This window comes from Rhinatrema bivittatum, chromosome 8 (assembly GCF_901001135.1).
Source record: "Rhinatrema bivittatum chromosome 8, aRhiBiv1.1, whole genome shotgun sequence".
NCBI lineage: Eukaryota > Metazoa > Chordata > Amphibia > Gymnophiona > Rhinatrematidae > Rhinatrema > Rhinatrema bivittatum.
In genome coordinates, this window is record NC_042622.1 from 637,522 (window position 1) to 650,388 (window position 12,867).

At 40.4% G+C, this 12,867-nt stretch overlaps 1 protein-coding gene across 1 annotated transcript in view; it reads right to left on the bottom strand.

Annotated features, from left to right (window-relative positions):
- Positions 1-12,867, bottom strand: part of POFUT1 (protein O-fucosyltransferase 1) — a 94,026-nt gene that overhangs the window by 77,780 nt on the left and 3,379 nt on the right. Inside the window, exons 2-4 of the mRNA XM_029614729.1 lie at positions 11,447-11,568; positions 7,454-7,636; positions 1,800-1,912 (exon numbers count right to left, since the gene is read on the bottom strand). Of these exons, the coding sequence (XP_029470589.1) occupies positions 1,800-1,912; positions 7,454-7,636; positions 11,447-11,568 (418 nt within the window). The remainder of the gene's footprint in view (positions 1-1,799; positions 1,913-7,453; positions 7,637-11,446; positions 11,569-12,867) is intronic.

Consider the following 12,867-nt stretch of genomic DNA (forward strand, 5'->3'; position numbering starts at 1 on the left):
GGGGACAGACTCCGCCATGGCCTGCACAAAGACCGCAAACGTCAAATCCTTGGGAGGGGACGGTTTAGAGGGCAGGTTCTCTGAGTCTGACGGCCCACCCTCATCTAAGGAATTGGCGATGGGAATGGACTCCATTAGTGGCAGCATCAGTGCCTCCTGGGGCATCGAAGGCGCCCGGGGCTAATAATCACGTTGACTTAGGGAATGGCCTCTGCTATTACTGGCATCAGTAGCATGGGATCTTAGTTTTTGAGTACTTGCCAGGTTCTTGTGGCCTGGTTTGGCCTCTGTTGGAAATAGGATGCTGGGCTTGATGGACCCTTGGTCTAACCCAGCATGGCAATTCTTATGTTCGTAACGGTGCTAGCACAGATGGTGCAGGCTCCAGCATTAGTGATGGCCCTGATGGGGCCAGCAGCTCGATGCCTTGTAGGGCTTGGCTGACCACCAACCGCACTCTGTGTTCTAACTCCTCTTCAAACGCTGCTGAAGACAGGACAGCCTGAGGAGGAGTGACTTGGACTCCCCCGGAGCCCCAAGGGAGGCCGATGTCCGGCACCAGAATCAGTGGGGTCCACCCTCGAAGGGCGATGCCTCCTCAGCTCGGGGTCATTTTGGGGGCATCACGGCCAGCGCTCATGCCTTCCCAAGCTTAGTCTTGTGCGAAGACAGAGACTGATGACGGTGTTTCCTAGACTTCCCACGGTGCTCGGCCCGGTCTTTCCCCGGCGCCTAGGGAGATGGTGAAGATCCAGTCCTGGAATGAGAAGAAATGGATACAGGCCGGTCTCTATCGCCCAATTTGATCTGGGGACCCGGCGGTGGAAAAGACAGCACAGAACCGGTAGCCATGAGTTCCTCTTTACCCAGAGGCGTCGATGCCCCCGACGCAGAGGTTGAGGGATTGGACTCCCTGGGGCCGAACAGCTTGTCCATTTTATCCAGGCACGTGATGACCCTTGAGGGTCATCTGAGCACAAAAGTGACACCCCTTGACATCATGCGATGCCCCCAGGTACAAGATACAGATCTCATTGGGGTCTGTGTTGGACATAGTCTGAGGGCATTGGCGAAAGCCCGATGGCACCATGTCAAAAAACAATCGATGAGCGGTCAATGGCCAGCGACCACCGGTACCTTTTGGGATCGACCGCAAAGAAGGTACAACTCACCGCGACACCCTCTAACTAAGGCCAGGAGAGGAGACTAGGGACCCGGCGGGGGAAAATCCGAGAAGAAACTCGAACATGGTAGTTTTCCTACAAAACCAGCGAGAGCTCCACATCTCCGAGACAATAGCTCCGTGGAAAAGAACAGACTGAAGAGGGACCCTCTGTGGATGCGTGAATAGTGGCATGCTGGGCATGCTCAGTGTGCCTAGTCAAAGTTCTAGAAATTTTGACAAAATGTTTCCATGCTGGCCTCCATCTGATGATGTCACCCACATGTGAGGACTACCATCCTGCTTGTCCCAGGAGAAAGAGGATGCAATAAAAGATCAGACAAAAATATTTGTGCAATCATTCCACTGGCATTCCATAGGAAAGAGACAAGAAATGCCATCAACAAGAAAAGCTATAACATAGATCATCTAATTGTATTGCTCCAGATATGGTTTATAAAATAAGCCTTTTCATATTTATCAAAATACCACAACTATTGTGTCAGAACAACATTAGAATGGATGAAAACATCACCTTCCCAATATCTAAAACCAATGAAATTTTGTGCATTTGTTAATTTTGGATACTTATACTTTCATCTCCCAGTCTTGCTCCTTCAGCAATGCCTCTTCATACCTTTTTAGCCACTGATCTTTATAACTGGAACTGAAGGAGAGGCCTCCAAAGAGCTCTGACCCATTAAAATCTACATTAAAATGATCCCAAAAAGGACCAAAGGGGTTCCCATCCTGCAAGACAAGAGAAAGATAAAAATCACTGAAAGTGAACAAGAGCAGAAACAGTTCAGCTGCCCAAAAATACAAGAATCAGCCAAGAGAGTTAAAAAAAAAATCACTGCTGGAATTTTGACACCTCACAGCAGAACATATGCAGTTAATTATACTTGAAGATGCAGCCATAAAACCATGGTAGCCCAACCATAGGACACTCCAAGACTGAACTCTTCAGGGCTCTTTCCAACCATCAAGAATTATTCCTACAAAATACAGTCATCCTCTCTATCCTAGGGGCCCAAGCATATCATCTTTATTACATGGCAAAACCTTTCAACCCCCACAGTCCTGGGAGCAAAACTAAGATCTCCTATGTGGCAGGACATACTACTATTCCATGTCATAGGGTTGACTCCAGGACAGCTATCTAAAAAAAATTCCTAATATATTTATGTTTATTCTTTGAGTTAGGACATCACACATTTGCAAACAAACCTCATAGTAACATACTCACATATTTCAGTTACCCAATTTTTTAAAATAAATTTATATGCTGTATAAACAGTAAAAATACAATGAAAGTGGTTCTTAACATAACATTCATAATTTAAAAACAAAATATAAAGATTAAAACATAAAAGCATAAAAATAAAAACAAAACCAAACTGAATCGAACAAAATTAAAACTAAAATCTAAAATTACAGTACATAACTCCCAAACAAAAAATACCTCACTTTTAAAGGACTCTATAATTACTCATATTATACCCAATTATATAAAACACCTCATATTTAGAAACAAAAATATCGTCATTTGCTTCAGAAATTTCAGAAGATTCAATTCTGCTCTAACAGACGCTAGCATCGCATTCCAAAGCTTCAGAGCTACCTGTGAAAAGCTCATGCTGCATACAGTTTCATTCATAACTTTGGGGCCAATGCTGCCATCAAAAAAATCCCTGTGATGACCTTAATTCCCAACCTGGCCTATACCATAGGTTTTAGGACCATTGTCCCTCATCAATTGAAATGCATTGGTGAGCAGCTTAAATTTAGCACTCTCAACAATGGGTAGTCAGTTGAGTTCTGCAAGTAGATGAAAGGCTTTTTCAAACTTAGATTTTCCCATAATCAATTATGCTGCCATGTTTTCTAGTAACTCCTATCTGGCAACCTCACATACAGCATGTCACAATAATCCAATTCTGAAATTACAAGGGCATATACTACTAAGTTTAATATAGTAACATAGTAAATGTTGGTATAAAAAGACCCCAGTGGACCATCTAGTCGGCCCTGCAAGCTTTATTTATTGATTCATTCTTATTCTATTAAGGGTAGTAACTGCCACTCTGTGCTCTTTATTTCCATCCTTTAGCAATTAGGGATCCTCTAGGTTTATTTATTTATTTTATTTATTTAGCGTTTTTCTATACCGGCATTCAAGATAAGAATCACATCATGCTGGTTTACATTAAACAGAGGGTGTAGAGTAAAACAACAATTGAAAAACTATAACAGTGAAAAGAAGAACTTTAAAGTTACAATAAAACAAGGAAATTCAAACTGGGTGGAGAAAAGTCTAAAGTAATTTAACAGTAAGATCAATTATTTACAGTGTTCTAAAAATGGCTGACTGTGGTTGTCATTGAAATGAGATTTAATTAGGGTCTGGAAAGGCTTGTTTAAACAACCACGTCTTAAGCCTTTTTCTGAATGTTCGAAGGCACGATTCTTGATGAAGTTCCAGTGAAATGGAGTTCCATAGTGATGGTCCTGCTGTAGAGAAAGCCCGGTCTCTAAATGTTATATGTTGAGAGTTTTTGGCATGGGGTACATATAGTGAGTCTCTGTAAGCTTCTCTAATAGGTCTAGAGGAGGAATGTTTCCTGAATGGGATTTGGAGGTTGAGTGGAGCGTGGTGATGGATGGCTTTATAGATAGTGGAAATGGACTTATGCAAGATTCTGTAGTGGATTGGCAGCCAGTGTAGGCCTTTTACGGATGGGAATGATGTGGTCTCTTCTCCCCGTGTTTGTCAGTATTCTGGCTGCTGCATTTTGGACCATCTGGAGAGGTTTAGTGTGGGACAGTTCTCATCTTAGCTACCTCTTCTGGGAGGGCATTCCATGCAACTACCCTTTCCATGAAGAAATATTTCCTGACATTGTTCCTGAGTCTACCCTTTTAGAGCTTCATATTATAACCCCTAGTTCTTCAGCTTTCTTTCCATTGGAAAAGGCTTGATTCCCATGTATAATGTATACTCCAAGAATGTAATTGCCTGTATAATCTCCCCCCCCCCCCCAATCCCTTCTCTCCTCCATGGTATACATAGTTAGGACCTTTAGTCTAATCTCATATGGCTTTTGATGAAGACCCCACACCATTTTTGTCTTTCTATAGACAGCTTTGATCCTGTCTCTATCCTTTTAAAGACTCAGTATCCAGAACTGAACACAGTACTCCAGATGAGGCCTCACCAATGCTCTGTACAAGAGCAATATCACTTCCTTTATCCTGCTGGTTATGCCTCTTTTGAAGTAGCCCAGCATTCTTCTCGCCTTAGCCACCACCTTGTCACATTGCTTTGCTGCTTTCAGATCATCCAACACTATCATCCTGAGGTCTAATTCCTGATCCTTGAGATCAGTCTCTTGCCCCCCATCATGTATAGCTCCTTTGGATTTCTGCACCCTAGCTGCATGATTCTGAACTTCTTGACATTGAATGCCAGCTGCCATACCTTTGACCACTCCTCAAGCTTTCTTAGATCACTTTTCATTCTCTCCATTCATTCAGGTGTGTCCAAGTTTGTTGCAGATCTTAGTGTCATTTGCAAAACAACAAACGTTTCCTTCTAACCCTTCTGCTATGTCACTCACAAAGATATTGAACAAAGCTAGCCCCAGAACCAAACCTTGAGGCACTCTACTAATCACTCTTCTCTTAATAGGTTCCATTTACCATCACTCACTGTCATCTTTCAGTCAACCAGTTTGTAATCCATTCTACCACTATGGGACCCACTCACAGGCTTTTCATTTTGTTCATGAGCCTTCCATATGGGATAGTATCAAAAGCTTTGCTGAATTCCAGATAAATTACATCAAATGCTCTTCCTTGATCCAATTCTCTAGATGCCCAATCAAAAAATAAAATTGGTTTGACATGGCCTTTCTCTAGTAAAATCATGTTGCCTCAGATCCTGCAACACATTGGATTGTAGATAGTTGACTATCCTTTCCTTCAGCAGCATTTCCATTAGTTTGTACACCAAGGTAAGAACATAAGAACATAAGAAAATGCCATACTGGGTCAGACCAAGGGTCCATCAAGCCCAGCATCCTGTTTCCAACAGTGGCCAATCCAGGCCACAAGAACCTGGCAAGTACCCAAAAACTAAGTCTATTCCATGTAACCATTGCTAATGGCAGTGGCTATTCTCTAAGTGAACTTAATAGCAGGTAATGGACTTCTCCTCCAAGAACTTATCCAATCCTTTTTTAAACACAGCTACACTAACTGCACTAACCACATCCTCTGGCAACAAATTCCAGAGTTTAATTGTGCGTTGAGTAAAAAAGAACTTTCTCCGATTAGTTTTAAATGTGCCCCATGCTAACTTCATGGAGTGCCCCCTAGTCTTTCTACTATCCGAAAGAGTAAATAACCGATTCACATCTACCCGTTCTAGACCTCTCATGATTTTAAACACCTCTATCATATCCCCCCTCAGTCGTCTCTTCTCCAAGCTGAAAAGTCCTAACCTCTTTAGTCTTTCCTCATAGGGGAGTTGTTCCATTCCCTTTATCATTTTGGTAGCCCTTCTCTGTACCTTCTCCATCGCAATTATATCTTTTTTGAGATGCGGCGACCAGAATTGTACACAGTATTCAAGATGCGGTCTCACCATGGAGTGATACAGAGGCATTATGACATTTTCCGTTTTATTCACCATTCCCTTTCTAATAATTCCTAACATTCTGTTTGCTTTTTTGACTGCCGCAGCACACCGAACTGCCGATTTCAATGTGTTATCCACTGACGCCTAGATCTCTTTCTTGGGTTGTAGCACCTAATATGGACTCCAACATTGTGTAATTATAGCAAGGGTTATTTTTCCCTAAATGCATCACCTTGCACTTATCCACATTAAATTTCATCTGCCATTTGGATGCCCAATTTTCCAGTCTCACAAGGTCTTCCTGCAATTTATCACAATCTGCTTGTGATTTAACTACTCTGAATAATTTTGTGTCATCTGCAAATTTGATTATCTCACTCGTCGTATTTCTTTCCAGATCATTTATAAATATATTGAACAGTAAGGGTCAGAATACAGATCCCTGAGGCACTGCACTGTCCACTCCCTTCCACTGAGAAAATTGCCCATTTAATCCTACTCTCTGTTTCCTGTCTTTTAGCCAGTTTGCAATCCATGAAAGGACATCGCCACCTATCCCATGACTTTTTACTTTTTCTAGAAGCCTTTCATGAGGAATTTTGTCAAACGCATTCTGAAAATCCAAGTATACTACATCTACCGGTTCACCTTTATCCACATGTTTATTAACTCCTTCAAAAAAGTGAAGATTTGTGAGGCAAGACTTGCCCTGGGTAAAGCCATGCTGACTTTGTTCCATTAAACCATGTCTTTCTATATGTTCTGTGATTTTGATGTTTAGAACACTTTCCACTATTTTTCCTTGCACTGAATTCAGGCTAACCGGTCTGTAGTTTCCCGGATCACCCCTGGAGCCCTTTTTAAATATTGGGGTTACATTTGCTATCCTCCAGTCTTCAGGTACAATGGATGATTTTAATGATAAGCATTACGCTAAAAACATTTTCCCCAGTAACGCTTCCCACGGTGTATTAATCAGTGCATGAAGCGAAAAATAGTGCAGGTGCAATAAATGTATCACATCTTGCGGAAATTACCTATGCAATGCAGGAGCAGGATAATTAGCCTAACCACATGGCACCCTTTTTTTTTTTTAATTTAAATTTTTTTTATGGGCACTATTTCCGCTATATTTATAGCATTCTGATAAATTTAGGCCTATAGTAGAAAAAGTGTGAGAGGACTATCATATGTGAGAATGCTGTTAACATTCACTCCAATAGAGTTTATGGTCTATAATTTGACCACATCTACTAGATTATAATCATGGGTCATCATTAAAGTCCTTATTTTTATCTTAAACTTTTGTATCTAGAATTTTCTTTTTGCAAATAAAAGTCACTTATCTTGTAAAAATCTTGGCTTGTTCCAATTCCTGCCACCAAATCATAGACCATATGCACTCTTTGAGTGAGCGTTAACAGCGTTCTCATATATGATAGTCATCTCACACTTTTTTCACTATAGTCTTCTAATTTAGATTTGTGGTGAATCAAAACATTTTGGTTTATCACTTATATTCACCCTAGTGTGTTCATTCATTTTAGTACTTTAGAATATGGCAATAATGCAGTTCATATGAATAAAATGTGCTTGGGCCCTCAGATTCCTCCTTTTTTCAGATTGCAAACTCAATACCAGCTAAATACCTTCATTGGACAGGTCTTTTTATCAGTGCTTCTCAGAGCTGCTGCTTCGAAGCAATATGCCACACGCTTGTCTGGAGGCCAGTACACAGGTGCTAGCGTTCTCATAAACTCCTCGAGGCTGATCACACGATGATATTCCAAGAGGGGCTCCAATTTGAAATACTCCTCATAAGAAACATGCACCTAGTATAGAAAGAGACCACCAACCAATCAGCTTCACCAGTACATAAGTAAACCAATCTTAGCCCTAATGCAATTAAGTATTTTTTTCAGCATTATTACTATTAGTGTTTGTTTCTAGAACCTGTAATAACATATGTCATTAATGCAGGTATCCATAGGTCTCCTTGAGCTTGTGACTCCCAATTCCTCTGTGATTCCAAATGTTCTGGGGTTACCTGTGACACCCATTTCTCTGTCTAGAATGGTTTGGGTTCACATCTCATCTGCTTTTGTCACCCCAGCTGCCCTAGCTACTGTGAACATTGGGTAGGAACAGATGTTAACAGAAGGTGGCAATAGAGGGAGACTGAACAGCTCAATGTATCGGGATCGAGTTACAGAACATTTTATCTGTAGATTACCAATTAAAATCTAGTTCTGCCATCCTACATTATGTAAAAAAAACCAAACCACTGAATGTTTACTATTTTTTTTATTTTCTTTTACTATTATTGTTCACAAGTTAAAACAATAAATAAATTCGTACAAAGAAATATTAAAATCCAACTTCGACTGTTATTGACCAAAAATCATTGAGTAGTCTATGTAAAATAAGTTGGTCTCATCAAGCCTCAAGAATACCACTTTCAAGCTCGAAAATTAAAAGTAGTATATTTGAGAGTGTGAGGCGTGCCAGGCACCACTTAAGAAAACAAGGAAGAACATTACACTGTGTGTGGAACTATAAGCTGCCGCCTGCCCATTCTAAGGGAAACCTGTGAGGAGAGGGCAGAGCTGACATGGGTACTGGGTGCACACCCTGGCTTACAGTTCTATACACAACAATGTTCTTCCCAGCTCTCTTCAGCTGCATTCACACATTCTACCATGGAGTGAAAGAAAGACGGGATGATGGGCAATTCAGATACTGCTGGTCTCAGTTCAATTTATTTATTTAAAATCTTTTTTATACCATCACAACGGTTTATATATAGGCACGTATAGTAATGTAATACTTCTAGCAGAGTGCCAGTAAAGGTCCGGTTACATGGTTTCAAAAATAAAGTATCTAGATGAATGTTATGAATCTTGTCCAATTATACGTGGAAAGATTTACCTTATGTGTATACTCTTTATATTGTATATTTTAATTACAATTAATGGTGAAATAGTAAACATAACAAAATTACGTGCTGTACGTTGATGTTCTATTGCCTGCTTTATTTTTCCATTTCTCCATTCTCTTTGTAAAATGCTTGTTTGAAAAGCCAGGTTTTTAAACTTTTTTTTTTAAAAGTTGGAAATTTTTCTGCAGTCTAATTTCAAGGGGCATGGTGTTCCATAGTATCAGTCCTGCTAATGACAGTGCCCGCTCTCTAACTTGTGACAGTCTTGCTGTCCTAACTGAAGGGATAGTTAGGAGGGCTTTGTTGGCCGATCTAAGATTTCTCTGAGGGACATGCACACGCTGGGAGAAAGTCTGATTCTTCACGCATATCCAGCACAGCTCTCTGCTTCAACGGCAGGGGAGAAAGTCTGATACTTCACGCATATCCAGCACAGCTCTCTGCTTCAACGGCAGGGGAGAAAATCTGATACTTCACGCATATCCAGCATAGCTCTCTGCTTCAACGGCAGGGGAGAAAGTCTGATACTTCACGTATATCCAGCATAGCTCTCTGCTTCAACGGCAGGGGGAATGAAGAAAAGTGGATCTATATACAGACAACCAACAAGGACTGAATTACATAGTCTGGGTAAACAAACAAGCATGGGTGTAGCTTGCTTATTGCGGCGGTTACTACCCCTAACTAATTAAGCTAGATATTTCACTTAAATGCAGCTCCAACACTGCTCTGTACATTAATGGTGGGGGTGGAAGGGAAATAGAACCAAAAGGTTACTAAGAGCCAAGAGTAACATAAGTATGAGAAAAAAAAAAAGTGCGAAACTTGCTGGGCAGATTGGATGGGCCGTTTGGTCTTCTTCTGCCGTCATTTCTATGTTTCTATATGTTCAGCCACTCCGCTTTTTCATCGTTAATTAGTTTGTGTATTGTGCACAGTGTTTTGTAATGTATCCTTTGTTCTATGGGTAGCCAGTGTAATTTTGCTAGGGTTTCAGTAATGTGATCACTTTTCTTTTTACCAGTAAGTATTCTTGCAGCAGAGTTTTGTAAAATTTGGAGTGGTCTTATAGTTGTGTATGGTAATCCCAAAAATAGTGTGTTTCAGTAGTCTGTGCTAGCAAATATTAGTGCTTGTACACTGTTCAAACGTTTGTGGTGTTAATAATGGTTTTAGTCTCCTGAGGACCATAAGTTTGGCGTATCCTTCTTTCATTTTTAAACAATATTTAATATGTTGTTTCAGGCTTAGATCCGTGTCAATAATTACACCTAGCTTCCGTACTTTCTCGGCTAGTTCTACTTTCTGATTATTTTTTAGCATAATTGGATTTTGTATGATCTCAATGTTTTTTCGTTCTAAATGTAGGAATTCAGTTTTTTCAATATTAATAACTAGCTCCATTTGGTTTAGTAGTTTTTTTGATGATATCTAAGTTCATGTTAGCTAGATTTCCAGTGGAAAAAGGTATCCATATTACTAAAACCACTATCGGCAGCCCTTAAAGCCAAAAGTTAAAATAGGCATGGAGCTGAATTAATTTCTCACTAATAAGTGTTCTCTAGCAGAGCAGGGTTGAAGCACATTCACCATCTTTGCAAATGCCAAAGAATCCATCTGCTACCTGTAGTGTGGATATTTGAAGGATTTTGGTTCTACTGCCATCAAACTGACACCTTTCACAAATACTAAATTCCTAGAAAATTTTAAAGTAAAAAAAAAATGTAGATGGCAAGAAACAATAAAAGTAGGGATGAACCCAACTCATGCCAATCTCTTCGTTAGTCCCAGATTCAAGTCAGAACTAACCAAGTTTTTATTTTTGTTAAAGCATCAGTTTAGATTTATTGTATATTATTTGATGCTGTACACTACTTTGTGCAATCTTTTGAAAGCTAGGAAGGAGACATAGATTTTGCTAAATAAATAATAAAAATAAAATGAATGTCAAATATTCTGCCCAAAATCTCATCTTTCATTCTGAAAGACACACTGCCTCCCAAGAGTTCATACAAGAAGGAGAATTTCCTCACCTCAGAAAGTAAAATGGCTTGGATCAAAATGATCCAAGACGCAAACAGGAGAAAACCATCTAACAGAATACAGAAATGTGCCAAGTTACAAAGCTTTTCTCAGTACTCTAGCCTTCTCAATTAGTTAGGGACTTTTATTTTCGGTTTTTATTTTATTTTTCTTGGGGATTTATCAGTATTTATTACAACAAGAGCAAGAATTATATATACCTGGAAAAATGATGAGTTATGGTATTTCTTTCCATTGATTTCTCCCATTATTTTTCTTACTGTAATAAACACTGAAATTCCCAGAAAAATAAAATAAAAACTGGAAATGAAGGTCCCGAATTACAGCTTATGTTTCTGCTATCAGAACCACATTTTCCTACCTAGTTGGTAACTATCAAGTCAGAGTTCCTCCTCACATCTACCTATATCAAACAAGGAGGACAGGGATCCATCAGGAAGAAAGCAAAGAATTCAAAGTAATGCAATCTGAGTATTACTAAGGACTACACTGTCAGTATTATGTACACTATGCTACTTATTTCTACAGCACTAGTAGACATGCACAGCACTATGTATTGCTATGCAGATGGAATTAATACAGAAATCAAAGAATCAGGTTAATCTACCTATACTCTTATTTCCAGCAACTAATCAAGATTATTTCAGCAAATAGAACTCACATTAGTATAAGGAGGACGGTGATGGCGATATTCAATCCAAGGAGGCACAGCCAAGGTCCGATTCACCATCTTTGCAAATGCCAAGGAACCCAGAAAGTGGTCTGCTTGATTGCCAAATCTCCCTAAAAGAAAAAAACAAAAGTCCTAGGGGGAATAGGAAAAATAATCTACCAAAACCACCCTATTCCAGTCATAAAATGACAGAAAAAAAATGTCTGACAGCACTTGTTGCCACATTGGATAAGCATAAAAAAAATTTAAATATCAGTTTTGAAAAAAACATGAGAAAACTTGTCTGTTGATCAGCCCTCAAAATACATGTGGTTTGGGAAATAAGGCCCATAGCATTAGCAAATTCAGAGAAAGGAGAATTAATTAATATGATTAAACCTAACTCTAATGTTCTTGGCGACTTACTCAGAGGGAGTGGTGTTAGGGGTCTCTGTGTTGCTGCTTGCAAATTCTGCTCCTAAGATTATGGGCAAGAGGAAGGAGTAGATCTGGGAGTATTTCCTTGCTCAAATGGTGAACTCTCATTTATAGCAGTGTTCTATTCGGGAGCTGCTCCCAACATGCACCTGGAGAGGTCAGAATGGAGAAATTACCTGATAATTTTGTTTTCCTTAGTGTAGACAGATGGACTCAGGACCAATGGGTATAGTGTGCTCCTGATAGCAGTTGGAGACGGAGTCAGATTTCAATCTGACGTCAGACCTAGTACATATACCCCTGCAGGAAGTCACCTCTTCAGTATTCTCCTCGAAAAGCAATTGTGGATATATGCGTGACTGATTAACTTGAATAACTTGGCTAACTTGATTAACTTGAACTGGTTGAATTGGTTATAGTTGGAGACCGCCAGTGCCCTCAACCAAGAAACATAGACACCTGGTAGGATGGGTGTCCTAGATGAAGGAAAGCATGGCTTACCCGTGATTATCTCGCTCTCGGGGATGTCGCCTGAGAATTCCATGAATGACGGCAGCCATGGGTGCGATCCTGAGTCCATCTGTCTACACTAAGGAAAACAAAATTATCAGGTAAGTAATTTCTCCATTTCCTAGCATGTAGCAGATGGACTCAGGAACAATGGGATGTATAAAAGCTACTCCCGAACTGGGTGGGAGGCTGTCCATGGCCCACTTAGTACTGCCCTTGCAAATGCTATGTCCTCCCGAGCCTGACATCCAGGTGGTAGAACCTAGAGAAAGTGTGAATGGAAGACCATGTCACCGCCCGTCAGATCTCGGGAGGTGACAGCATCTTGGTTTCCGCCCAGGACACTGCCTGGGCTTGCAAAAGTGGCGGCTTGCCTGCTTCTACGAAGGCCGCCTTGATAACTTCTTTGATCCAGCGCGCTATGGTTGCCCGCGAGGCCGCTTCCCCTTGCTGTGAAGGACCAATAGATGGTCCGTCTTTCG